The sequence below is a fragment of the Ipomoea nil genome, unplaced genomic scaffold (genome assembly GCF_001879475.1).
Source record: "Ipomoea nil cultivar Tokyo-kokei standard unplaced genomic scaffold, Asagao_1.1 scaffold2219, whole genome shotgun sequence".
In the NCBI taxonomy this organism is placed as follows: domain Eukaryota; kingdom Viridiplantae; phylum Streptophyta; class Magnoliopsida; order Solanales; family Convolvulaceae; genus Ipomoea; species Ipomoea nil.
This window is the reverse complement of record NW_017618647.1, coordinates 861,995-885,823: the sequence shown is the minus strand read 5'-3', so window position 1 is coordinate 885,823 and position 23,829 is coordinate 861,995. Positions and strand designations below refer to the sequence as shown.

The 23,829-nt window shown below is 38.9% G+C and overlaps 3 protein-coding genes across 3 annotated transcripts; 2 read left to right on the top strand and 1 right to left on the bottom strand.

Moving 5' to 3' along the window:
* The first annotated feature begins 3,533 nt into the window (after positions 1-3,533).
* Positions 3,534-5,729, top strand: LOC109150192 (uncharacterized GPI-anchored protein At4g28100). Its single transcript, XM_019298097.1, has 2 exons — positions 3,534-4,360; positions 5,220-5,729. The coding sequence occupies exons 1-2, from the start codon at positions 3,710-3,712 to the stop codon at positions 5,547-5,549; spliced, it is 981 nt and encodes a 326-aa protein (XP_019153642.1). The 5' UTR covers positions 3,534-3,709; the 3' UTR covers positions 5,550-5,729.
* A 4,892-nt stretch (positions 5,730-10,621) lies between these two features.
* On the bottom strand, positions 10,622-13,137 carry LOC109150191 (multicopper oxidase LPR1-like). Its single transcript, XM_019298096.1, has 5 exons — positions 13,039-13,137; positions 12,818-12,822; positions 12,531-12,787; positions 10,991-12,454; positions 10,622-10,876 (listed from the first exon to the last, which is right to left on the bottom strand). The coding sequence occupies exons 3-5, from the start codon at positions 12,762-12,764 to the stop codon at positions 10,823-10,825; spliced, it is 1,752 nt and encodes a 583-aa protein (XP_019153641.1). The 5' UTR covers positions 12,765-12,787; positions 12,818-12,822; positions 13,039-13,137; the 3' UTR covers positions 10,622-10,822.
* A 7,135-nt stretch (positions 13,138-20,272) lies between these two features.
* LOC109150218 lies at positions 20,273-23,372 on the top strand. Its single transcript, XM_019298134.1, has 4 exons — positions 20,273-21,158; positions 21,806-22,284; positions 22,378-22,621; positions 22,720-23,372. The coding sequence occupies exons 1-4, from the start codon at positions 20,273-20,275 to the stop codon at positions 23,370-23,372; spliced, it is 2,262 nt and encodes a 753-aa protein (XP_019153679.1).
* The last annotated feature ends 457 nt before the right edge of the window (positions 23,373-23,829 follow it).

The following is a 23,829-nucleotide window of genomic DNA, read 5'->3' as shown; positions in this document are numbered from 1 at the left end:
AGTTCTTCACCCACATCAACATTCTCAATATTATTATTTTTATACATAGTATGCTGAGACTTATATGCTAATTACTTATATATATTATTAATAAACATCAACAAAAAAAAACTATTTCATTAGAAATTCATAACAATATTGGACAATAAAATTTATAATAAAAGACTTGATCAAATAAAATATTTAAAAATATAATTACAAGTTGCATAAAATAAAAAAAATAAAAATCTAATATTAATAATATATATATATATATATATATATATATATATATATATATATATATATATATATATATATAATTATCCTTGATATATTGCTAGCTAGGCATCACGCAAAGAACTATTATTTGCAATAGCAATTTGAGACTGCAAACAACAACAAGGTGCTACTGTTTGCAACTCCAAATTGTTGTTGCGTATAGTAATTCGCAATACGTAGTAACCTGTTATAAATATATATATATATATATATATATATATATATATATATATATATATATATATATATATATATATTACGAATATAAACATAAAAATAATAAAAATAAAAATATATAAGTATTTATATGAATATAGGATAATGAAGAAAAAAAAAATTTTATTGAATTTAGATAGGTTTATAGAAGGGAGAAAAAATAAAGTTTAAATAGAGAGAGAAAACATTCAAAGTTGTTAGAAAGAAAATTTGAAATTTTGGGGTTGATGGTTGGATTTCAACTATTTATATTTGAGAAGGAAAAGTCTACAAAAGTCTTAAAATTAAAAAGTCTACTAAAGTTCATAACTTTTTGAATACCACATGACTTTTAAAAACTCTTTAAAAGTCTTAATCGAATACCACCCGACTTTTAAAGACTCTTTAAAAATCTTGATTGAATACCGCCTAACTTTTAAAGACTCTCTAAAAGTTTGAATTGAATACCTCCAAACTTTTAAAGTTCATAAAATTCTTTAAAACTCTATAAAAGTCATGATTGAATACACCCCCCTAAAACAGATGAAAGAGAGATGCTGATATATAGCCAATTACATTCAAACTCTTTACACGCATTGTACTGCTCAACTTTGTTGTTGAGGTTGTCGTTTGTACTGGATGTGTGTAACATGGCAATGGTTTGTGTATCTTCACCGCAATTATTTAGGGACTTGAAGGAAAGTAAAGAAATGCAATGATGAGTCGATTGGACCAAAACCTAGTAATAATTGTATCGAACCACCTTAAGGTTCGTTGTGAGAGTAAAACATAAGAAAGTATGTAACATTTAACAATAAGTTAGGCATTTGGTTATTTCTTCTAATTCTTCTTCTAACTGCAGTTTTTTCTACTCCATTTTTGACTTGATTGCTTACCAGCCAAATATTTGCACAAAAATTCTTAATAAAAGAAAGACCCTTCGCCCCATTTTATGTGTCTGGTTCGGTTAACGAGACTTGACTGAAGTTATTTTTAATCTAATTTTTCATAATATTAAGTTTAGTATTAGTATACAAAATTTATATATTTAGAAACTACACAAAAAGTACTATTAAACACAAAAAAAAAAAAATCAAATTTAAAAATAAGTAAAAAATACATAAAAAAATAAACAAAGAAGAAAGAGTTGATTTCACCAATAAATAGTAAGTAGGACAGATAAAATGGGACAGAGGGAGTAATATACTAAGAGCCAGGGCCGGCCCGAAGGGCGGGAGAGATAGGCACCCGTCTTGGGCCCAACGTTGGGAGGGGCCCCCTAGCTTGGTTTTTTATTTTTTGATGAATTTAAAAAAAAAAAAAAATGCTTGCATATGCAAATATTTGAATTCATGACTTCAAAAAAAATGTTTATTAATTTTAAATCGACTTAACAATTACAACCATGTGATATACTTATCTCAGTTAATAGATATGTATTAGCGAACATTGAATTAATTTATAATTAAACTTCATATATAGGGTCCAAAGTTTGAATGTGCACTACTCCAAGGATAATCTAAAATGTTTTTTTTTAAATAAAAAAAAATATATGTATACAAAAAATTCAAAAATTATCATTTAATTGTTTGCAATTAGCCCATATAATCCCTTTAACTTCATATATTAAGCGACCTTGTTTATATTTTCTCCGAGTCTATAAACTGATAGGACCGATCCTGCTAAGAGCACTTTCAAGTGAGGTTTTTTATGATTTTTTTCACTTAGGTGTTGAAAGAAAGAGAGAGTGGCGTGGCTAAAGAGGGAGGATAGATAGAGATTCATATGCTTAACTCTTTATTTTTCACAAAAAAAAAAAAAAAAAAAAGAAAAAAAAAAAAAAAAGGCACTCAATGAGTGCAAGCAAGCTTCCCAATCAGCACGAGCTCTTCAAATATGTGTTAGTTAGGTGATTGGAGCTGAGTGGTCGTCAACATAACTTGATTAGAATTTTTTGTAGTGAAATTTGAATTCGTGACCAAATTAGCGCATAAAATGTGTCAATTGTGAAATTCATTATAGTTAGAGAATCAGAAATAATGGGATAATTTAAACTGCAACCCTATTCAAGAATGATTTGTTCATGATAAAATTAGTATTTTATATTGTTCGGATTGCTTCTTTTGTAGCACACTCATGACCCACTGATACTAAAAGCTATGGCTAAGAGTAACAAACATCCAAACTTTTATCCAACTCCTATGCCCCACTTTGAAAAATATTGTTTTATATATATACTCTTACCTATAAATACTTGAAAAGTAAACAATTTTTAATGAACCGACGAGCTAATGTTAAACCGTGAGCATAGGATTCTTGTACTCCATATCCGATTCCATCCTTGTTTAACAAATTGTCTTTTGTAAACCAATGAATGAAAGTGTTAAATTATGAATAAAAGTTATATAATTTTGAGAATTTCAATGGTGTTAAATGGTATTCGCGTCTTTTGTACCAAATTATTAATTACACCCATACTTTTTTTGTTATACCATATAGTAGAGGTGATCATAGTTTGATTTTGGTTCTAAATTGATCTTATTTCTTAATTACAAGAAACCATAACTAGAAACTTGAGAAAATGTTTGAACTTTTTTTTCTTTACAAATTCTAATTAATTTTCAAATCGTATTTCCATTACTTAAAAAAAAAAAAAAAATTCTAAATAATTTTAAGATCAAATATTTAGTTCTAAAACAACGTTAAGGGAAAGACCAATTTTAATTTACATTTAAATTTTTTTTTTTTTTTTTTTAAATTCAATTAGGAACCGGAACCGTCTAATTCTTATCTTTTAGAACGAAACCTTATGAATTCTGGCTTCAAACCATAACCAAAACCTTCGGACCATTCTAGCTAGTTACAAATGAGGTTTTATTGTCCTCAATTTGGTTTGAAACGAACCTTGGTCATCTCTATCAAATACTATTAACACTTATCTTAATTATAATATTATGTGCAAATAATTATACTTGATACAAAAAATACTAACCCTGATCCACACACCTTAGAACAAAAAATCATATCATTTCACATGATGGAGATAACCATAATGCATTGTAGTTGTAGTGTTGTGAATATCTTGGTCTCAAGTAAGGGTGACCACCAAATGGCAAATGGCAAATGGCAAATAGCAATGCATTAAAGCCATATATCCAACTCAACTTACTATCAACTTCTCTCCATTTCTCCTTTTTCTCTTAGCCAAATTGGAAAAGAGAACTTAATTCCCACTTCTCTCACTCTCAAAGCAATGTTCCACTCCTCTGTTTTCTTTCTCTCCTTCACTTTCCTTTCACTTGCCAGCTTATGCATACCGGTTTCGATTGCCAATCCGGATTTGCCCGATCCAGAACCCGTTTCATTTTCCACCCCATCAACGCCCGCAACGATTCCGGCGTTCCCGGAGCAGTCCAACACCGCCGCCTGCCCGCTGGACCTCACGGAGGAGCTCTTCCGCGGGATCAAATCCGCCTGCGGGTCGAATGATTATTCGGGTCCTCTCCACCGGACCCGGTGCTGCCCGGTACTCGCGGCCTGGCTCTACTCCGCCTATTCAACAACTGCCCTCCAAAGGGCCACCTCCAAGATCCCTCGAACGACGACGTTTGACATGCCGGTGCTCCCGGATGACTCCGAGACCTGCGTGGATTCTCTGGAGAAGGCTCTGGGGAATAAAGGCATTGAATTGGTGAAGCCCAACCAGACCTGTGACGTAGTTTACTGCTACTGTGGCATTAGGCTTCACCCTTTGAGCTGCCCGGAAGCTTTCTCCATGAATTCCCATGGCGAATTGGTGGGCCATCAGAGTGTGAAGAGACTGGAAACTGATTGCTTCAGTTCTTCTGCAAATGGGTATTCTAGCCTTGCCAGTTGCTCCAAGTGCTTGAATAGCTTGTATCTGGTACGCCTTCTGTATTCTTTTGGGATTTTGGGAGAGAAAATGAAGTGAAATTCTTGAAATGTGGGTAATGGGGCAACTTAATTTTGTTTCATTTTCTTGCCACAATTGCTGAAGTTCTCTTCTTTATCGCATATATATGAAACTGATTCAATTTGGATGATTTGGAAAGTGTATTTTGTTTACAATTCCTATTATGGTGTAGTCTTTGGAGAGTACTAAGATGGAGAAGAAAGTAGATAGATGGTGTGTTTAGTGATTGCTTTTGTGGTTCCATTTCACTATATATGTAGTGGATTAGTCAATTCCCCGACCTGATACCACTTGTTAGGAACAAATATTTACCATTACGTTAAAACTATAGCTAATCTATTTCCTTGACTGTCATTACATTTGGACTTTCTTTCACCGACCTTGCTCAACAATCCCCTAGCCAAATTGATGGATTTGACCCTTTACCGGCCTCTTCCCAACAATTAGTGTCAGGAAGATCGCACTAAGCAGATTCATGCTAGGACTGACATCACATTCTTAAAATCCCTACACCTAGTGGAGAGGATGTTTTTTCCCTTTGAGTAGAATAAGGATTTGAGCTGGTGACTTCCAAGGATGTTTTAATTTTCAGAAACTCTACTGATTAAATATATCCCTTTTTGAGGATGTTTGTTGTATAGCAAGAGTGTGGAAAAATAGTTGCACATATAAGAAAGCTCAACATGTTTGTTACATTTGTCATACATGTTTATATATGATTACTGATCATTTCACAACGATTATATAAAACAATCTTGCTTCGAAGGAAATGTCTTGTCTTAGAAGTTTGATGGGTATGAGTTAACAAGTTTTCACATCCCCTAAGCAGCTTAGCAAGTCTGAAACGAGAAGCACAAGCAAATCAGACGAAAGAGGAAGCAAAATGCGCAGCAGAGATTGCCAGCTGATGGGTCTAACATGGCTTCTCAACAAAAATCGAGCTCGTTATATTCACACAGTCTCTGCAGTTCTGAGGGCGCTGATGATGAGCACCAACGGCTCTGATCCCTTGTCGTGCACCCTCAACAGCGACGGTATGCCTCTTGCGGTTGACTCCTCAGAATTTTACGATCAATCTTCATCATTCACTCTGCAAATATCACATTACACCTATATTATTGTACCTCTTCTTCTGCTATATATTAGCAAATCACCATGACTAGCTAGCTAGCAGTACTACCTCTTGCTTCTTCCTCTACAGCAACGTACTACGGTGATCGAATTTGTTTCTATTACATTATATTGTTTATTCTTGTTAGTGAGATTGTAATCATGCAACAATATAATTGTAGATCTGCCATTGAACCAAAGTTGCACTTTTACAATGCTTTTTCTTTTAGGTCTTGGCCCAAAGTTGTGAGCATATATCACCAACATATCTTTTGTCCTCTTCTGTAGTTGTGAAAGTGAAAAAGTGGTTTAATTTGTTTAGTGCCTAATACGACTTCACCCTCTATATAGCCTAACACTATGTTATTAATTTGGAATCTATGGGAAAAGATTTCTATTTTTAAAAAGAAATACGGAGTCAAAAAAAAAAAAAAAGAAAAGAAAGAAAGAAAGAACATGCCAAGACCTTGTGGTCTAATGACACCAAAGTTGGACTCCTTTTTAAGTTTCAGTGGAAGCAGCATTGATTCTTTGTGCTTCAGGTTGAGAGAAAAAGAAAGTTGGACAATATTCAATTTATACTTTTAATGAGTTCATTATTATACGAAAATTCAAAAAGTCATGAATGTTTATACACTTACATATTAAGACTTTTGTTAAGAGCAAATTACACTTTTGGTCCTGTGACTATAGAGGGTGTGTTAATTTCGATACGTAACTTTTAAAACTAACAATTTAGTCCTTTAACTATCATTTTTTTAGCAGATTTGGTCCTCCCGACCAAATTGCCGGTGGAATTTGACCGGAAAGACGTTCGACTTTTTAAATCAAATATTGGTGGGGGTAATTCGGTCTTTTTAATTGTTGAACCGAATTACCCCCACCAATATTTGATTTAAAAAGTTGAACGTCTTTCCAGCCAAATTCCACCGGCAATTTGGTTGGGAGGACCAAATCTGCTAAAAAAATGATAGTTAAAGGACTAAATTGTTAATTTTAAAAGTCACGTACCCAAATTAACATACCCCCTATAGTCATAGGACCAAAATTGTAATTTGCTCCTTTTGTTAATTTCCCCCTTAGCACAACTACCATGTAATGTAATGACATTTCAGTTACGATTCTAAATGGGTAGACATTGCAAAACCTTTAAAAGAAGTAGCAACAAGTCTAATTTTTAACAGCTCAGTATAGTCCTTTACATCAATAATAAATTCAACTTCAGAGACCTAATTAATGTACTTTGTTGACCCATGTTCGCCAGTAAAATAAGGAATCTTAAGTTTAAAGTTGCCAACATTATTGTTTGGAACAAGTTGCAAATGTTGAACCCTTGGGTCGACCTTGTTCGTGAGTTGTAATTGTTGTTGCGGTACTGCCGCACAAGCTCCTGCCTCAAACGCATCTAGTCGCATACTCATAGCATTTATGGCGGTTAGAACATCCGCCAAACTCGGCTAAGCTGGAACATCTTGGTTTTCCTCGCTCGCCATTTGGAACAATCAAAGAAGAAAACAAACTCCGAGAATTGCGAAATCCATGAACTCAAGGAACCAGAGAGATACCGTACAATACAATTGAGAACAGAATGATGAAAGGATAATCACAACGAAACACTATATCACAAAGGAGTACAAGCAAGTTAAGGTGCCTTATTGTTGAAACTTAAGGTGCGTCATTCGCAAGTCCGGCCCTAAGCAAAGCTCTTGCTCAGAGCCCACGCTTGAAAGGGTCCTCACCCCACTCCACGGAGCGTTATGCTGTGTAAGCGTGTGCACCTTGCATGGTGTACACGGTTGCTAAAACGACGTCATTTTGACATCCAACTTTAAAAAAAAATAAAAAATCATAATTACATAACTACACATCCATAACTTCATAACTATAAATCCAGAATTGCATAACTACACATTCATAACTTTATAACTATAAATCCATAATTGCATAACTACACATCCATAACTTCATAACTATACATCCAGAATTGCATAACTACAATCCATAACTCCATAACTATAAATCCAGAATTGTATAACTATACATCCATAACTTCATAACTATACATTCAGAATGCGAAATTATAACTTTATAACTATACATTCAGAATTGCATGCATAATTACACATCCATAACTTCTTAACTATAATTCTAGAATTGCATAACTACACATCCATAATTTCATAACTATAAATTCAGAATGTGAAATTATAAAATTATGAACATATGTTTGAGTAACTAACGGCAATCGAAAATGATTTTTTTTTATTTAAGTAAAACAACGTCGTTTTTGCATCCGTGTGCACCATGCATGCACAACATAATTTGCCCCACTCCACTATATTTTATTTATACTATAGTGTTATTGTATAGGTATTTGATGTACATTAATATTGTCAAAGTGTTAGTTAGCTTAACTGGTAAGATTCTTTGTTTGTATGTTAAAGGTCGTGGGAACCCTTATGTACATTTATATTAAATTTTCACTCTTTACTAGTTAGAAGATGAATTTAGATATATTATTATGTAGTATTAAAATTGTAACTTATGAAATTTATTTCTATTTTAATTTGTATTTTTTATTAAATTTGTAAATTTGTGATTTTTTTACCTTTCTATAATGATAGTGAGATTTATAATATAGATTGATTTGTGATTTATATCAAATTTCGAATCAATTTCTATTCGAGTAATTTACAACTTATATTTAGAACACATGTTATTTTTTGAACTTTATAATGAGTAATGTACATGTAATATATTTTGTGGTTTAGTTATGAAAAATATTCTAAAAGATAGTTTACTTTTTTTATGAATTATCTAGTTAATGTAGTTTAGAAGTTCTATTGTGTGTCATCGTATTTAAATTAATCTAGAAAAACTTGAAATTAATCTAACTAAAAGAAAAAGTATTTATAAATATAATACCAATATAGAAGATATTTGATTTATAATGTGTTTTCTATTCGAACTATTTTATCAAATTAATTATGTTTCATATTTTATTATGAATATTTTTTATCGCATTTAAAGTGTTCTGATTTATTGTTCTCAATAATTAAGATTTCATGCCGTTCTTGTTTATAAATTTTGTTTTATAAATTTTTAATAATAATTACTTTATATTTTTTATAATAATAATAGTGTGATTGCATATAAGCTTATTTGGTTTCAAATTGTTTATTCGTTTTTATAAACTATAATTGTTTATTTATGAAGCCACTGATGCAGTTATTGATTATTTTGGATTTAGGAAAACATATAGAATTGTTTTCATGTGTATGTAAAATAGTTAAAAACTTTTTAATCTTATTTCAAGTTATTTGACATTAGTATTTTCATGGCCGGATTTTGGGGCATGCAAGATGGACAATAACACGACCTCAATTTTTAGAGGGCCTAATATTTACACCGTTCATACTTATTTGAAATAAAAATTATATATTTTACAGTAGGAATTGTGATTTTTGCATTGAACTAGTGTTACACCGTTCATACTTATTTGAAATAAAAATGTTATATTTTAAAGTATTTGTTTTAAAGGTTGCGCTTATACTTTATAGGACTTCATTTATTTATAAGAAAGGGCCAAAAAAAAAAATATAAAAAAATAAACCAGCCTATTTTGTGACCCTTCCTTATTTAATTTAAATTTTAGTTATAAAAATGTATATTAATTTTATGTAGGGCCCATTTTTGTTGCTACGCCCCAGGCCTATAAAATGATAAGTGCCCAGGAGGGAATATGCGAACGAATCCGCGCGCAACACGTGTCCAGATCTAATAGATTAAAAAAAATGCAGTGACATTTTTGTAAATAATTGAACATCGAAGTGCAAGTAAAATTACTTACAAGTGCACCTACTTTCACCTATAAGTGCATGTAATTTTACCTTGTTAACATTCACTTCCCGCAAACATTCATGCACCTGGGTGCACCTACTTATAACTATAGGTGCAACTATTTATAACTATATGTGCAACTACTTAATTATAACTATAGGTGAACCTACTTTCACCTATAAGTGCATGTAATTTTGCTTTGTTAACATTCATTGATCTGAGTTCAGCGGGTAGTAATACCCCTGAAAACCACTCGCAAACATTCATGCACCTAGGTGCAACTACTTATAACTATATGTGCAACTACTTACAACTATAGGTGCAACTACTTATAACTATTTGTGCACTTAGTATTGATGCTCAGTGTAAATTTTTAATTGCACCTATAATACATTTTACTTGCACTTCGATGTTCAATTATTTACGAAAATGCCACCACGCTTTTTTTTTAAAAAAAAATCAGTGTTTCTCATCCATTAGATCTGGACACGTGGACGCACAGAATCCATTCCTATTTCACGCCTGGGCGAAGCATTCACATGTGAGTGCGATTCTATATATAAGAGTCTCCCGAGTGAAAGATGAGGTGAGATTTAATCTGAGCCGTTGATCAAATCTAGATCAACGGCTCAAATCAATGAAAATTAAAAAAATTTAAAAAAAAACGCGCACATAATTAAGCATGAAAATGCATGGCACACCTTAAGTATACAAACCACACACATTAAGTACACAAACCACGCACCTTAAGAACACAAATCACGCACCTTAAGAACACAAATCACGCACCTAAGATTTTAAAATGGTGCACCTTAAGTTTCAACCACTCACGCACCGTAAGCATACAAATCACGTACCTTAAGAAGGAAAACAATGCACCTTTAAGAAGGCAAACCTGCACGTACAAACTTCAGGTTTGCGCACTTTAAGTTTCAACAACTATTGACATTAAGCACACAAACCACGCACGTTAAGCACAAAAACCACACACCTTAAGTTTCAACAACTATTCACATTAAACATACAACTCACGCACCTTAAGCACAAAAATCACACTTTAAACATAAAAACCACGCAGATTAAATTTGACATAAATGCAAAAATTACTAAATTGCCACTATATATTTTTTAAATTTTGTTAATTCTGAACGTTAATTTAAGCAAGATTAATGGCTCTCAGATTTAACATCCCACTGGGCACACCCAACCACATGGGAACTGAATTATATATATATAATGTTGGTATCTTTCATCAAACGTTTGGTGGTGGACATAACTCGATGCTCTCAACCATGGACTTTATTCTGTTAAATATTCTATTGCTCAAACAATTTTACAATATATCTAGAAAAAAAACAGGCTCTTTCCGACAGACAATCTTACATTTGAATAATACAAAGTACGTATGAGTGGGCACTGCACAATTGCACAAAGGGAAAAAGAGTAGAAAAGTCTTTGCTTTATTTATTTATTTCTGCGGCGTTAATTCACCAGCTTGAAGGGGCGAATCATTTCATTGTCTTCATGATCAAGAATCTGCGGCAACGTACAAATGACAAGAAAAAATGATAACGTAGTAATTGCTGCAATAATAATAATAATGTAATGTGATTATTAAGAGGCGATTAATTAAGGAATGAAGAAACTTACGTGACAGTGGTAGAGAAACCCCGGAGAGCCCGTGGCATCGAAGGGATAAGGTGCGTCGTTTTCTACGAGGTTGAACTTAACGACAACTGTGGTTTGGTAGCCGGGTTGGATCTTCACCACGTTCTTCCATGTCTTCTCGTACGCCGGCACGTCTATCAAGCTCCCGGTTGCATGGCTGCCCACATTGCATGCGGCGGCGTCGTTCTTGGCCTGCATGCACGTCGTGAACGCCGCCAAATCCACCAGCCGCTGGATTTTCACGGCTTGGAACTCCGCTAAATGGATGTGGAGAGGGTGGTTGTCGTTGGTTAGATTGATCACCTCCCACACCTCCGTCGACCCGCTCTTCGGCGTTTCCGTCACCGGGTCCGTGAGCCTCTTCCCGTTGATATAAAGGTGCGTCGGGTTCCCCGTCGCGCTTTGGTACTCGTACATCACTATGTACCTCCGGACCATGGCGGCCGTCGGGGTGGCGGCCGCGTAGGTTTTTAGGGTCAGGGGGATTTGGGATTTTTCGGCCGGAGTTGGGTCGCCGGCGGGAGTAATGATGAACTTCATGATCTTGCTGTTCAGCTGATCCACGGGATTTCCGTTAGGGTAGGGATAGGGTGCGTCGTTTGTTAACTCTGATTCACTCGCTTTGGCTTTGGAAAAGTCGACGACGACGTCCATGATCTCGGCGGGTGCGATTGTAATACTTGACGACGTCACCGGCGACGGTAGGTACGATGTGTCGGAGCCGACCACCGTGAAAGAGAGGCCGTTGGTTAAGGTGAACCGGAAGTATCTAGCGTTTGAGGCGTTGATGATTCTGAACCGGTACTTTCTAGGCTGGACTCGGAGGTACGGCCACGCTTTGCCGTTCACAATTATAGCATCGCCAAAATACTCCGGCTGCCATTGTGGGTGAATCGTCGGATTGATTCCGGTCCGGTTCAAGAACAACGAGCCGTCTTTGTAGAAACTACGGTCGAAAATCATGAGATGCCGGTCGAATTCCGGGCCAGAAGGGAGGTTAAACTTTGACTCCAAACCCGGCTCTGTGATGACATACGGACCAATCAAACCGGCTAGGAGGTTTAGCCGGGTCAAACCAAGGGCGTGGTCATGGTACCACAAGTTCCCTGCATGTTGTACGTTAGGGTACACGTAGGTTTTCCGTGACCAAGTGGGCCCCCTTTTACCAAAACCGGCCGTGAACCAAGCCATGGCGTGGCCGTCCATCTGCGGCACGTGGATGCCACCGTGGAGGTGGACCACCGTGGGCACACCACCGTGTTTGGGGATAGCGGCGGCAATGGTTGGATCCCATGGAAGTATGTGTCTTTTAGGGAGGTGATTTTCCCATGTCACATAAGTCGTTACATCTTTAACCGCCTCGATTACTGGTCCTGGTATTGTAGCCTTAGATGTTGATGTTCCATAAGCAAAAATTCTTGTTGCAGGTAAATCCCGATGAAATTTCTAAAAATACATATTATTAGTCACAATTTTAAATATTTTACTATATAAAAAATGTACAACGTGTACATGCACATACCCAAAACTTTTGGTACATCCCAATGGTAAGTGTGGCAGGTTTCGGTCCTCTCAGACTCGGAGTATAACCCAACAGCTTTGGCAATATGGGAAGTTCATCAACATACATTTGCAGAGAAGCAGCAACTTGTTTAAGTGTTGCTTCCGTAATTGGAGCGGTAGCAATAACAACGTTTGAAAAGCTGTAAAACAACACCACTAGGAACACCACCCACCTCGGAATTTTCAGCTTCATGGTCACAACACCTAGTATATATACTCCTGCACCCAATCACAAAAAATATATACATAATTATAAGCATGCACATATATATATGAAATATGTATCAAATAGCCATCTTGCTATTTTTTTCTTCCTAGTAGTGAAATTATCTCACCTATATAAATGCATTATTATTAGATTCTAGCCACCTCAGGAGAGATTTTATTGTTCGAAAGATCAAGAAAACATCATCACTATATTCTCAAAAAATAAAATAAATAAAACTGGAATTAAGATGGTGATTGTGATGACTTACCTTATGGCTAAGAAAGACAATAAGAAGGGAGAATATAATAGTGATACACTCAGATAAGGCGTGTGGAGGGCACAGGACTACTTGATGAATTGGATTGTGAATCATCATCGCCACCTCTATATAAAGCACTACAAATGTACCTAAAAATCAGTGGTCCATTATAAATATATATTTATATTGTGTTTTTAAATATAATGTATAGTTCCTTTTCTTCCCACCTTAGGCAGGTGCCTTGTGAAGCAGCACGCACTCAAAATGGTGAAACATTCTGCTTCAATTCCATATCTGAATTGTTTTTTTAAATCCCATAGTGTCCATCCACCGTAACTGTACTAACCAGGGACACATACAGTCAGCAAGAAAACACCATCCTCGGATTTTAGTGCTCAAAGTCAAACATATGTTAATATATATCTCTATACCCACAAATCCATCACATGATTTTGACATAAATTGTATCCGGGTTGGAGTTCTATATCTATATTTGCAATGATGGGATGAGTGCACACCCAGTCAGACTAGGCAGCGGAAGATAAATATATGTAGAGTCGGCGGGTAGGCCGAGTGTGGAAGGTAAAGTACCAATAATCAGAATATTGTACAGTTGATCAAGTGTGGGTAAGTAGGCTGGCAGAGACATGTAAGCAAGCAGTCGGTTGGGCAGGATGATGGAATCGATTAGTCGTATTGCAGGATTGTTGATGAAGGCAGACAGGGGAAGGATGGTCAGTTAAGCCAGTCGTGTAGCCAGGTAAGACCTGTGGTAACCAGCTGGGCGGTCGGATGGGACTTGGGGGCCGCCTGGCGAGTAGTCGGATGGGACCTATGGGCAATCGATAAAACCGTCGAGGTAGCCAGTCTAGGGATCGCAATTTGCCCTCCTCGACGGGGACGGGGATGGAAAAATTTTTGGGGAACGGGGACGGGGATGGAGAAAATATATAATTCCCCGTCGGGGATGGGGACGGGGACGGTGACGGGGATACTCTTCCGCGCCCCGTCACGTCCCCGAATAATTATATAACTATAAATAAATAAATAGTTAAACAATAGGAAGGTTCAAGTGCGGCGGTGTCTTACGGTTCGGCGGTGCGGCGTCACCAATAGTTCAACAAATATACACCATCAACATTAGGAAAATACACCACAAAAACACACACAAATTAGGTACGCATCACCAAAAACACACCATTAGGTGTGATTAAAAACACCATACAGTGTTCGAAAATACACCATTGGAGGTGGTGAGTTATATTGTGTATTTTCTTGGGTCTGTTGTATATTTTTTGGTGCTTTTTTACATTTCATTGTGGTAGGTTTCTCTTACACTGTTGGTGTATTTTGAAATTCCACCGCACCACCGCACCTAAAGCCCTCGCCGCATTTGATCTTTTTCCTATATGTGTGTGTATATATATATATATATATATATATATATATATATATATATATATATATATATATATATATATATATATATATATATATATATATATCAAGGTTGCAAAATATATTACGCGTCCAATTACTTTTTATTTTTTATTTTTTATTTTTTTAAAAAAATTAAACTAAAAATTATAAAATTCACTAATAAAACATAAGGTTCCCATAGTTATTTCTTACAAAATATTTACGTAAGTGGTGGTTGTAAAATTGTTCAAAATATTGTTTAAACCATCTAAATACATTAAAAAAAAAAAAATTAAGAGCAAAAGAAGCATTATTTTGAGAAATTGGTAGGGAAAACCACCTTGAAATTTTTTTTGTCCAAAACGGACAACCAAGTCAAAAGTTATGCTTGACAAAGTTTCTAAACCCTAAACCTTAAAAAAAATAAAAAAAATAAAAAATACGAACGATTCAGCCCGCTATGCAGATGCCTAGACCGCCTAGCCGCCCGGCCGCGGAGGATGCCGATTCTGGCCTTCCTCGCCATGGTCGGGCGGCGCCTAGCGCTTAGGTGCGATTTTTGCAACATTGCGATATATAAATAAATAAATAAATAAATAAATAAATAAATATATATATATATATATATATATATATATATATATATATATATATATATATATATATATATATATATATATATATATATATATATATTTTAAAATTAAAACCTTAATTTTTAAAATTAAAAATTACACTAATTTAAAATTTTGACTAAGAATTGACTGAAGAATTTCCATTCCCGCGGGGACGGGGATGGGACTATTTTCAATTCCCCGGCGGGGATGAGGATGGGGACAAGGACGGGGAGTATACTCCCACCCCTGCCCCGCCCCGTTGCCATCCCTAAGTTAGTTGAGAACCAGACGGGAGATACAAGCAGCCAGTAGAGCGGCTGAGGATCGGAGCCCCCCGAGGGTAAATGCCTAGGCGGAGTACCGAATAAGAGAAGACACGCTCGGAGAAGGGCAGGAAACCGAATGGTTAAAAGAGTCGCACTCGGTAATATGGGTGGGTGAAGGGACATCTAAATGGCTCAGTCAGTAGGATGGAAGATTTGTCGACTCTAGGGAAAACTCGAACAAATGCTGAAGATGTGGTCGTACATACCCAGAGGAGATTTGGGGAGCAGATCTTGCAGAAGGCGGAGGGAAATCTGGAGACTATAAGGAAAGAATTGAAGATCAATTGTATTTATGACAGATTAGGGTTACCTAATTTAGGTCCTTTATTTCTTGTATAAATAGGCCTAGAACACCTTGAAAAAGGTTAAGCTTTTAAACACATACACAGAGCAATAAAGAGCACTTTTCCGACAACCTTTGTCTCTTAATTTTTTTCGGTTGTGGTGGCCTGTCGTTTGACTGCTCCGGTGGTCAATAAAACCAACATTGGCGCCTTCTGTGGGGACCGATACACAGAGCAGAATCCCATGGCAAAAACGAGGAGAACGCAGCTCTTGTCAACTTTCGGTGGCTAGAGCCGTGCATCATAGGGGTGAGACTTGCGAGAACAGCTCAGCCACCCGAACTCTCGTGAGCAAACCGATTATACGCGTTCAAATGCACCGCTACCCAACGGATAGTGAGTCGCCGACGCGCCACTAGTGCCTCTGCCACCTGCACCAGTTGCCCCGACCACCGTGGAGGTAATGAATCGAATGTTAAACTTATACGAGCGTTAGAGGTAAGAGCAAGCGGCGACTGCCCGCCAGGCAAACACGCAGCCCCCCTCCTGTCCGACAAACAACTAGAGTCCAGCCACCTCATTCTACTGGACCAGTGGAGCGTGAGGAAAGACCTTTGACTTCCCACTGCTCCCCTGCTCAATCAAGGTTTGGCCATGAGGCGACCAATCGATCGGCCTGTGACGGGCAAGGCAACCGGGTCGTACATCAGGCGGCTATTTAGAATAACGGGAGAACATAGAGAGAAGATGGAGAACCACGAGAGCCTAGAAATAAGCCAGAACGAAGGTGTGAAACTCACAAATGGGTGGAAGAATGTTCGGTGCAGGAAATTAGCGCTGAATCACTGGTCAGGCAAGTCCAAGTTCAAGAGGAAGTCACCGACCTAGCTCAAGAAGTACGCGACTTGAGGGAGAAGTTAGAGGGGAAAGGGAAGGCGGTTACCACACGGTTACCACACGCACCTTGCAGGCTTGAGACAGTCCGTTCAGTGGACTTGGACTGCTCGGCACCTCCCGTGGCAGCCTCGACAGTGTACTCATCGCCGGCCAAAACATCATCCGAGACACCGCGATCTAGAATCCGAACTTCCGCAACACCCCATGGTTCAGGACACGGCTGAGGCACCTTTGAAGAAATAGGAGCAACAAACGGAAAAACAGTCTCATCGAATCGCACATGGCGACAGATAAAACCTTGTTAGTGTTAGTATCTAAACAATGATAGCCACGATAGGACGGAGGATAACCAAGAAAAACACACGGAGATGAGCGAAACTGAAGTTTATTGCGATTATATGGAAGAAACACAGGAAATCACAGACAACCAAAAATGCGCAAGTAAGAGTAGGACGGAGGAGATCAGTGTAGGCAAAAGTGTGGTGTTTCATCAAATAAGACACGAGTAGGCATTTTGTGGATAAGGTAGACAGTGATCTCAAACGCGTAGTCCCAAAAACGAGACGGAACAAATGCTTGAGCAATTAAAGATAGACCCGTCTCAACAACATGACGGTGCCTACGCTCTACCCGACCATTTTGCTCGTTGGTATACGCACACGATTGCCTGTGACGAATATCCAGAGAAGCAAGCGTGGAACCAAGCTTTTTATATTCTCCCCCTAAATCAGACTGAAAAGAAATAATCTTGCAAGAAAAGGAACGTTCAACTAGTGACCGAAACTTGTCAAATATGCCATATAATTCAAATTTAGCACGCATTGGATAATACCACATGTAACGAGTATAATCATCCACAAACAATACAAAATATTTGAAGCTATTTGCAAAAAGTAACGGTGCAGGGCACCAAATATCATAACATATTAATTCTAAAGGATGCGTACTAGTAGTTTCAACACGAGATAATAGAAAATGAGATGATTTTCCCAATTGACAAGAAGAACAAACATTGGGAATATCTTTAGAATTAAAATGACTAATAGACAAAGACTCCAAAATTTTACGTAAGACTCTAGAATGCAGATGCCCCAACCGCATATGCCAGATAAAAGAGGAACGCGCAGCAACGAATGCAGCTGGAGCAGGAGAGGACGCAGGCCAGGAGTACATGCCACCAGATGCATGCCCTTTAAATAGGACTTTCTTGGTCAAAATGTCTTTCACAAAGAAACAAAGTGGGTGAAACTCAAAGAAAACATTATTATCTTTGGCAAAACGCTGGACAGATAATAATGAACTAGAAAGATCAGGAACATGCAAAACATCATTTAACTTAAAGACCTAGAATTAGTGGCTAAAGAAGCTGAACCAACATTAACAATAGGCAAACATGTACCACTGCCAAGTGACAACACGAAGAGTCTCAGGGCCATCATAATCCGTCGCAGAGGTCAACAAAGAAGGATCAGGCGTAGCATGGTTGGTAGCACCAGTATTAGGAAACCACTCATGTGGACCACCCGAGTCATCACCAGAAATGGCTACATTCACCTAAGGAGTCGGGGAGGGTGAAAAACGCTGAGAACCCGGAGCCCCTGAATAACGCCGAAAACAATTGGCTCCCGTGTGACCGAAACATTTACAAATTTGACATGGATCATCATAGCGCCAAAAACAATTGACTCCCATGTGACCGAAACCTTTACAAATTTGACACGGTTCATCATAGCGTCATAAACAATTAGCTCCCGTGTGACCGAAACCTTTACAAATTTGACACGGTTCATTAAAGTCACGTCCGTCATGTTGCTGACCTAGGTGCAGACTGCCACTACCATCGCTACGGTGCCAGCTTCCACGGCAATTAAGATTACCGCCGCCACATTGATTGTCGACTTCTTCCACGAGTTCCGTGGTAACTCCACGGACGACATGCTTACTATTGCTATGGTGGTGGCATTGCTTCCTTGATTGTTCTGGAGCCATATGATCACCACAGAATGATTTGATCTAGTGGAACAAGATTAATAATTTGCATGGCGGTAGAAGATTAATAATCGCACCGCCCAAACTTGTCAAGCCAGAACCCTAGCTCCATGAGAGAAAACCTGGAAACTGATACCAGATGAGAATATATAGATTGTGTTGTATTCAATGATAATGTCAAAGAGTACAGAGAGCATATATATAGATACTAGATAGAATCCTAGTCTAACACGAATAATATAGTCCTAATAATGACAAGTTTGGTTTTCCTATTCTTCGCCAAATGGACAACTCTCTTTTGTAATTTGGGTGTTCACCTTTCCTTTAATCCAAATAATAATAATCTTAACTATAATAAAGCTATATGGTTTGGGAAGTAATTAATGTTACAATTATTATTTTGGTGAGCAATTATTGTTACAATTATTATCTCTATCCTTATTATTATAAAATAGCCACAACATCCTTTACTATTAAAAAAAAAAACACAACATTTGAAAAATAAAATAGCTATTTTTTTCTCGTCCATAACAAAGGATTACATTTATTGAATTAATGGAGTTATTAAATGTTATGATATTATGATTAAGGATTCCGATTCCCGATTAATAGAATATATGAAACGATGCAATATCAATTAAATCTCTGGTTTTACAATGAAAGTCTATTTGATATGCTTTTGTTATTTATGGTGCTTCTTGGGATTACAATATTAATTAAATTTTTGATAATAGCCTATTTATTAAGATATATATTTGTATTCATGGTATGATTAGCTATATTAGGTAGTCCTTTATTAGCCTAGTCAATTAGTCTAAATAGATTAGTCAATTAGCCTAATAGTTAGGGATAACATGTGTATATTTATATTGTTATCTTTCCCTATTGTCAATCTACCATAAACAGATTACAATCATATGGTATCAGATAAGCGTTAGGAACTTGTTTTTCTCTCCCCGTTCATCAGTTTCTTCTCCCCGTTCATCCATGGCTACGAACTCGTCCGAGCACACCATGAGTGCCGCCACCACTGCTCCGCCTGCAACCATCGCGCCCAACCATCTCACCTCCGCTCATCATTTCGTGTCAATAAAATTGACGACACGGAATTATCTTTTTTGGCGTACGCAGCTCATCCCATTCCTCCGGGGTCAAGGATTGCTAGGCTACGTAGATGGAGGAACGCCGTGTCCACCGGCGATGCTTGCCGTCCTGCCTGCTGCCGCCGGCAATACCTCCGACGAAGCAGCGTCCATGGCAGTCAACCCAGCGTTCTCCACCTGGATTCAGCAATATCAGTCGATCTTATCCTTGTTGATCTCTTCTCTCTCCGAGGAGGTCATGTACCTAGCAGTTGGCCGCTCCACCGCAAGGGAAGTCTGGTGTTCCATTGAGACGGCGCTTGGCTCGGCAACCCGCGTGCGTTGTCTGAATATTCTCGTTAATTCCAGTCACTCCGGCAAGGTGACCAAACTCCAGCCGAATATCTTGGCCGTGCCCAGTTGCTTGTTGATGACCTCGCGCAAGCCGCCGGCCTATGTCGCTTGATGAACAGAACTTGTACGTTTTTAGGGGTCTCCGGCAGGAGTTCCGCGCGATGGCGTCCACCTTGGCTGTTTCCAATAATCCGTAACTCTTGTCTCAACTTTCTGATTATCTTCAAGCTCAAGCCTTCATCCACTCCGATGATTTCTCGCCGGGTATGGCTGCTGGACAACCGACGGCGATGATCGCGAACCGGCAGAATGGGGGCCGGCAGACTCGTGGCAGAAATCGTGGAGGACAGTGGCAGGGACGTGGCCGTGGTGGAAATGGTCGCGGACGGGGTGGCTCCCCTCGCTGTCAGATTTGTCGTTCGCACGGGTATACCGCCATTTTTTGCTTCCGGCGATACACCGATCAACCCCCACCGCCGCAGGCCAACTTGGCAGTAAGCCAGGACGTCGGACCACCGCAGGACGCCGCGGCATGGTTTCCCGACACCGGCGCAAGTTCCCATGCAACTCCCGATCCCACCATGATGTCACACTCCGAGGATTACTCTGGCAATGATGTCCTCCGTGTTGGTAACGGTACAGGTTTGAGTATTTCTAGTGTAGGTTGTGCAACGATTCCATCGGTTTCTAAATCTCTAAAAGTGTCAAATCTATTGCATGTGCCTAGTTTATCGGTGTCTTTATTATCTGTTAATCGGTTTGCCACTTACAATAATGTCTTTTTTGAGTTTCACCCAACTTACGTTGTTGTGAAGGACTGCATAACCAAGGGGGTGCTGCTTAAGGGTCCCAGTGTGGGTGGTCTGTACTCCTTAACTGTCCCACGGTCTCACTTGGCGTTTCTGTCAGCTCGGACCACGTCTGCTATTTGGCATTGTCGTCTAGGCCACCCGCATGCTCGTGTCCTCCAACATGCGCTCAAGTCCTGTCCAGTTACATCACACAAATCTGGTCCACCAGGTCTTTGCTCGGCATGTCAGTTGGGCAAATCTAGTCGCCTTCCTTTAGCTAGAATAAATTACACTAGTCATGCTGTTTTAGATCTAGTGTACTCAAACATTTGGGGTCCTGCCCCCGTTATTTCTGCTGATGGTTTTCGCTATTTCTTATTATTCGTAGATGATTATAGTCGTTTCTGTTGGTTTTATCCTCTTCGTGTAAAAACTGATATATATAAAGTGTTTGACATTTTTCGGGCCATGGTAGAGCGGTTGTTTTCCCGTTCTATCAAGGCCATTCAGTCTGACTTAGGGGGCGAGTATCGTCGGTTGCATACTTGCATACCTTATTTGACACTCTCGGGATTGTTCACAGGCAATCCTGTGCTTATACCTACGAGCAAAATGGTCGTGTGGAGCGTCGCCATCGACACATTGTCGAGACCGGCCTTGCACTCTTAGCCAAAGGGTCCGTTCCCTTAAAGAATTGGGATTCCGCTTTTGAAACGGCCACTTACCTCATAAATCGTCTTCCATCGTCCGCTATTCAATTTAACACTCCCTATTCCATTATCTATAAAAAGCCGCCCACATACACGTTTCTTCGAGTTTTTGGGTGTCTATGCTTCCCTTACCTTCGTCCATATAATCGCCACAAAATTGAGTATCGGTCTGCTCCTTGTGTATTCTTAGGTTATCCTACGTCTTTTAAGGGATATCTTTGTTTAAACCTTTCTACTGGAAAGACTTTTATCTGTCACCATGTGTGGTTTGACGAATCTGTTTTTCCTTTTTCTACAGAATCTGGTTCGCAGGCACACATGCAAGGTCCTATATTGGACAAACCATGGGGGTCCAGTCCAATTGTGCCAAATATTGGGCATGTACCTCCTTTGGCATCCGTCCCAGTTGTTGCGCCTCAAGCTGTTTCACGTGCTCGAGCACCTAAACGACGCAGGGTGGTAGCTCCCACAGCCCAAGGTCATGTAATGCGTCTACGCCGCATGACGCGAGGGACTGATGAGCAATTCCATGCTCTCATCACGCACACCGCTGCTACCGATCCTACCTGTTATACCCAGGTTGTGGTCCATCCTCAATGGCGGGATGCTATGGACCAGGAGTTTAATGCTTTGCTCCACAACAAATTTTGGGATCTTGTTCCTGCTAAACCCGGCATGAATGTTATTGGTTGTAAGTGGGTATACCGCACCAAGAGGAAAGCTGATGGGTCCATTGACCGCTATAAAGCCCGTCTAGTGGCCAAGGGCTTTAACCAGGTGCCAGGGGAAGACTTTTTTGATACCTTCAGTCCGGTTGTGAAGCCGACAATAGTTCGCCTTCTATTTTCTTATGCGGTGTCCCGTGACTAGACTGTGCGACAATTAGATGTCCACAATGCCTTCTTGAATGGGCGCTTGGCTGAAACTGTCTACATGCGGCAGCCACCAGGATATGAAGAGCCTGCTCATCCTGATCATGTCTGTCACCTCCGCCGTTCTTTGTATGGCTTGAAACAGGCACCACGTGCCTGGTTCAAGCGTCTTCATGATTTTTTGCTTAGTGTAGGATTCTCAGCATCACGGACCGATGTCTCTCTTTTTTACTACTCCGCTGGTACAGCCGTGGTGTTTCTCCTTGTCTATGTCGACGATATCCTTATGATGGGGAATAATCCTGCTATTATAGACTCTATCCTCTATTTCTCCTTGCAGCTGTATTCAAAATCCGGGATCCGGGCAAACCGACTTTCTTTCTCGGCATTGAAACTCTATTTGTGGACGGGAATCTATTGCTTTCTCAACGACGGTACATGGGTGATCTCCTTAACCGTGCAGGTATGGTTGACTGCAAGCCACTTTCCACTCCCGCTTCTACAACAAAGGCCGTTACTCCGTCTGATGAGGTGTATGACAATCCCACTCAATATCGGCGTTTGGCGGGTGCTTTGCAATATCTCACTATTACACGCCCCGATCTTTTCTATGCGGTCAACAAGCTATGTCAGTTTATGCATGCACCCACAGTTGAACATTGGGGTCTTTTGAAACGTGTATTACGCTACGTTAAAGGCACCTTACATTACGGACTGCGTTTTTCACGTTCGTCCTCTTCTGCTATTCATGCCTACTCCGACTCCGACTGGGCGGGGTGTCCCGTTGATCGCAAATCCACTAACAGCTATGCTGTTTTTCTCGGTGACAATTTAGTTTCCTGGGTCTCCCGCAAGCAACGCACCGTTACTCACTCATCTACTGAGGCCGAATACAAAGGGCTTACCGATGTAGCCGCTGAAGTTACCTGGGTTGTCTCTCTCCTTCGTGAGCTACACCTTGCATCCAGTCGCCCCACCGACTCTTTGGTGTGACAATCTCGGTGCCACTTATCTTTGCGCTAATCCTGTTTTCCACGCCCGGACGAAGCATGTGGAAATTGATTTTCACTTTGTTCGTGACAAGGTTGCTGCAGGGGATTTTCTAGTCAATTTTGTGTCCACGAAGGATCAGCTAGCCGATATCTTCACCAAGCCGCTTCCGGCTCCACGTTTTACGGCTCTTCGCGACAAGTTTAATGTTGTAGCCCTCAAACTTTAGCTTGAGGGGGTGTATTAAGATATATATATATTTGTATTCATGGTATGATTAGCTATATTATGTAGTCCTTTATTAGCCTAGTCAATTAGTCTAAATAGATTAGTCAATTAGCCTAATAGTTAGGGATAACATGTGTATATTTATATTGTTATCTTTCCCTATTGTCAATCTACCATAAACAGATTACAATCATACTATTCGATATCCGAAACAATGCAATTAATGCAAGCC

Bases quoted from the DNA above. Each gene is read 5' to 3' on its own strand.
- LOC109150192 (XM_019298097.1), top strand. From the start codon at position 3,710: ATGTTCCACTCCTCTGTTTTCTTTCTCTCCTTCACTTTCCTTTCACTT. The intron at 4,361-5,219 runs GTACGCCTTCTG...TCCCCTAAGCAG, and splicing joins GCTTGAATAGCTTGTATCTG to CTTAGCAAGTCTGAAACGAG.
- LOC109150218 (XM_019298134.1), top strand. From the start codon at position 20,273: ATGGCTGCTGGACAACCGACGGCGATGATCGCGAACCGGCAGAATGGG. The intron at 21,159-21,805 runs GTTTTCGCTATT...CTTTTTCTACAG, and splicing joins CCCCGTTATTTCTGCTGATG to AATCTGGTTCGCAGGCACAC. The intron at 22,285-22,377 runs GTGCCAGGGGAA...TCCCGTGACTAG, and splicing joins TGGCCAAGGGCTTTAACCAG to ACTGTGCGACAATTAGATGT.
- LOC109150191 (XM_019298096.1), bottom strand. From the start codon at position 12,764: ATGAAGCTGAAAATTCCGAGGTGGGTGGTGTTCCTAGTGGTGTTGTTT. The intron at 12,455-12,530 runs GTATGTGCATGT...ATGTATTTTTAG, and splicing joins GGATGTACCAAAAGTTTTGG to AAATTTCATCGGGATTTACC. The intron at 10,877-10,990 runs GTAAGTTTCTTC...ACGTTGCCGCAG, and splicing joins GGTTTCTCTACCACTGTCAC to ATTCTTGATCATGAAGACAA.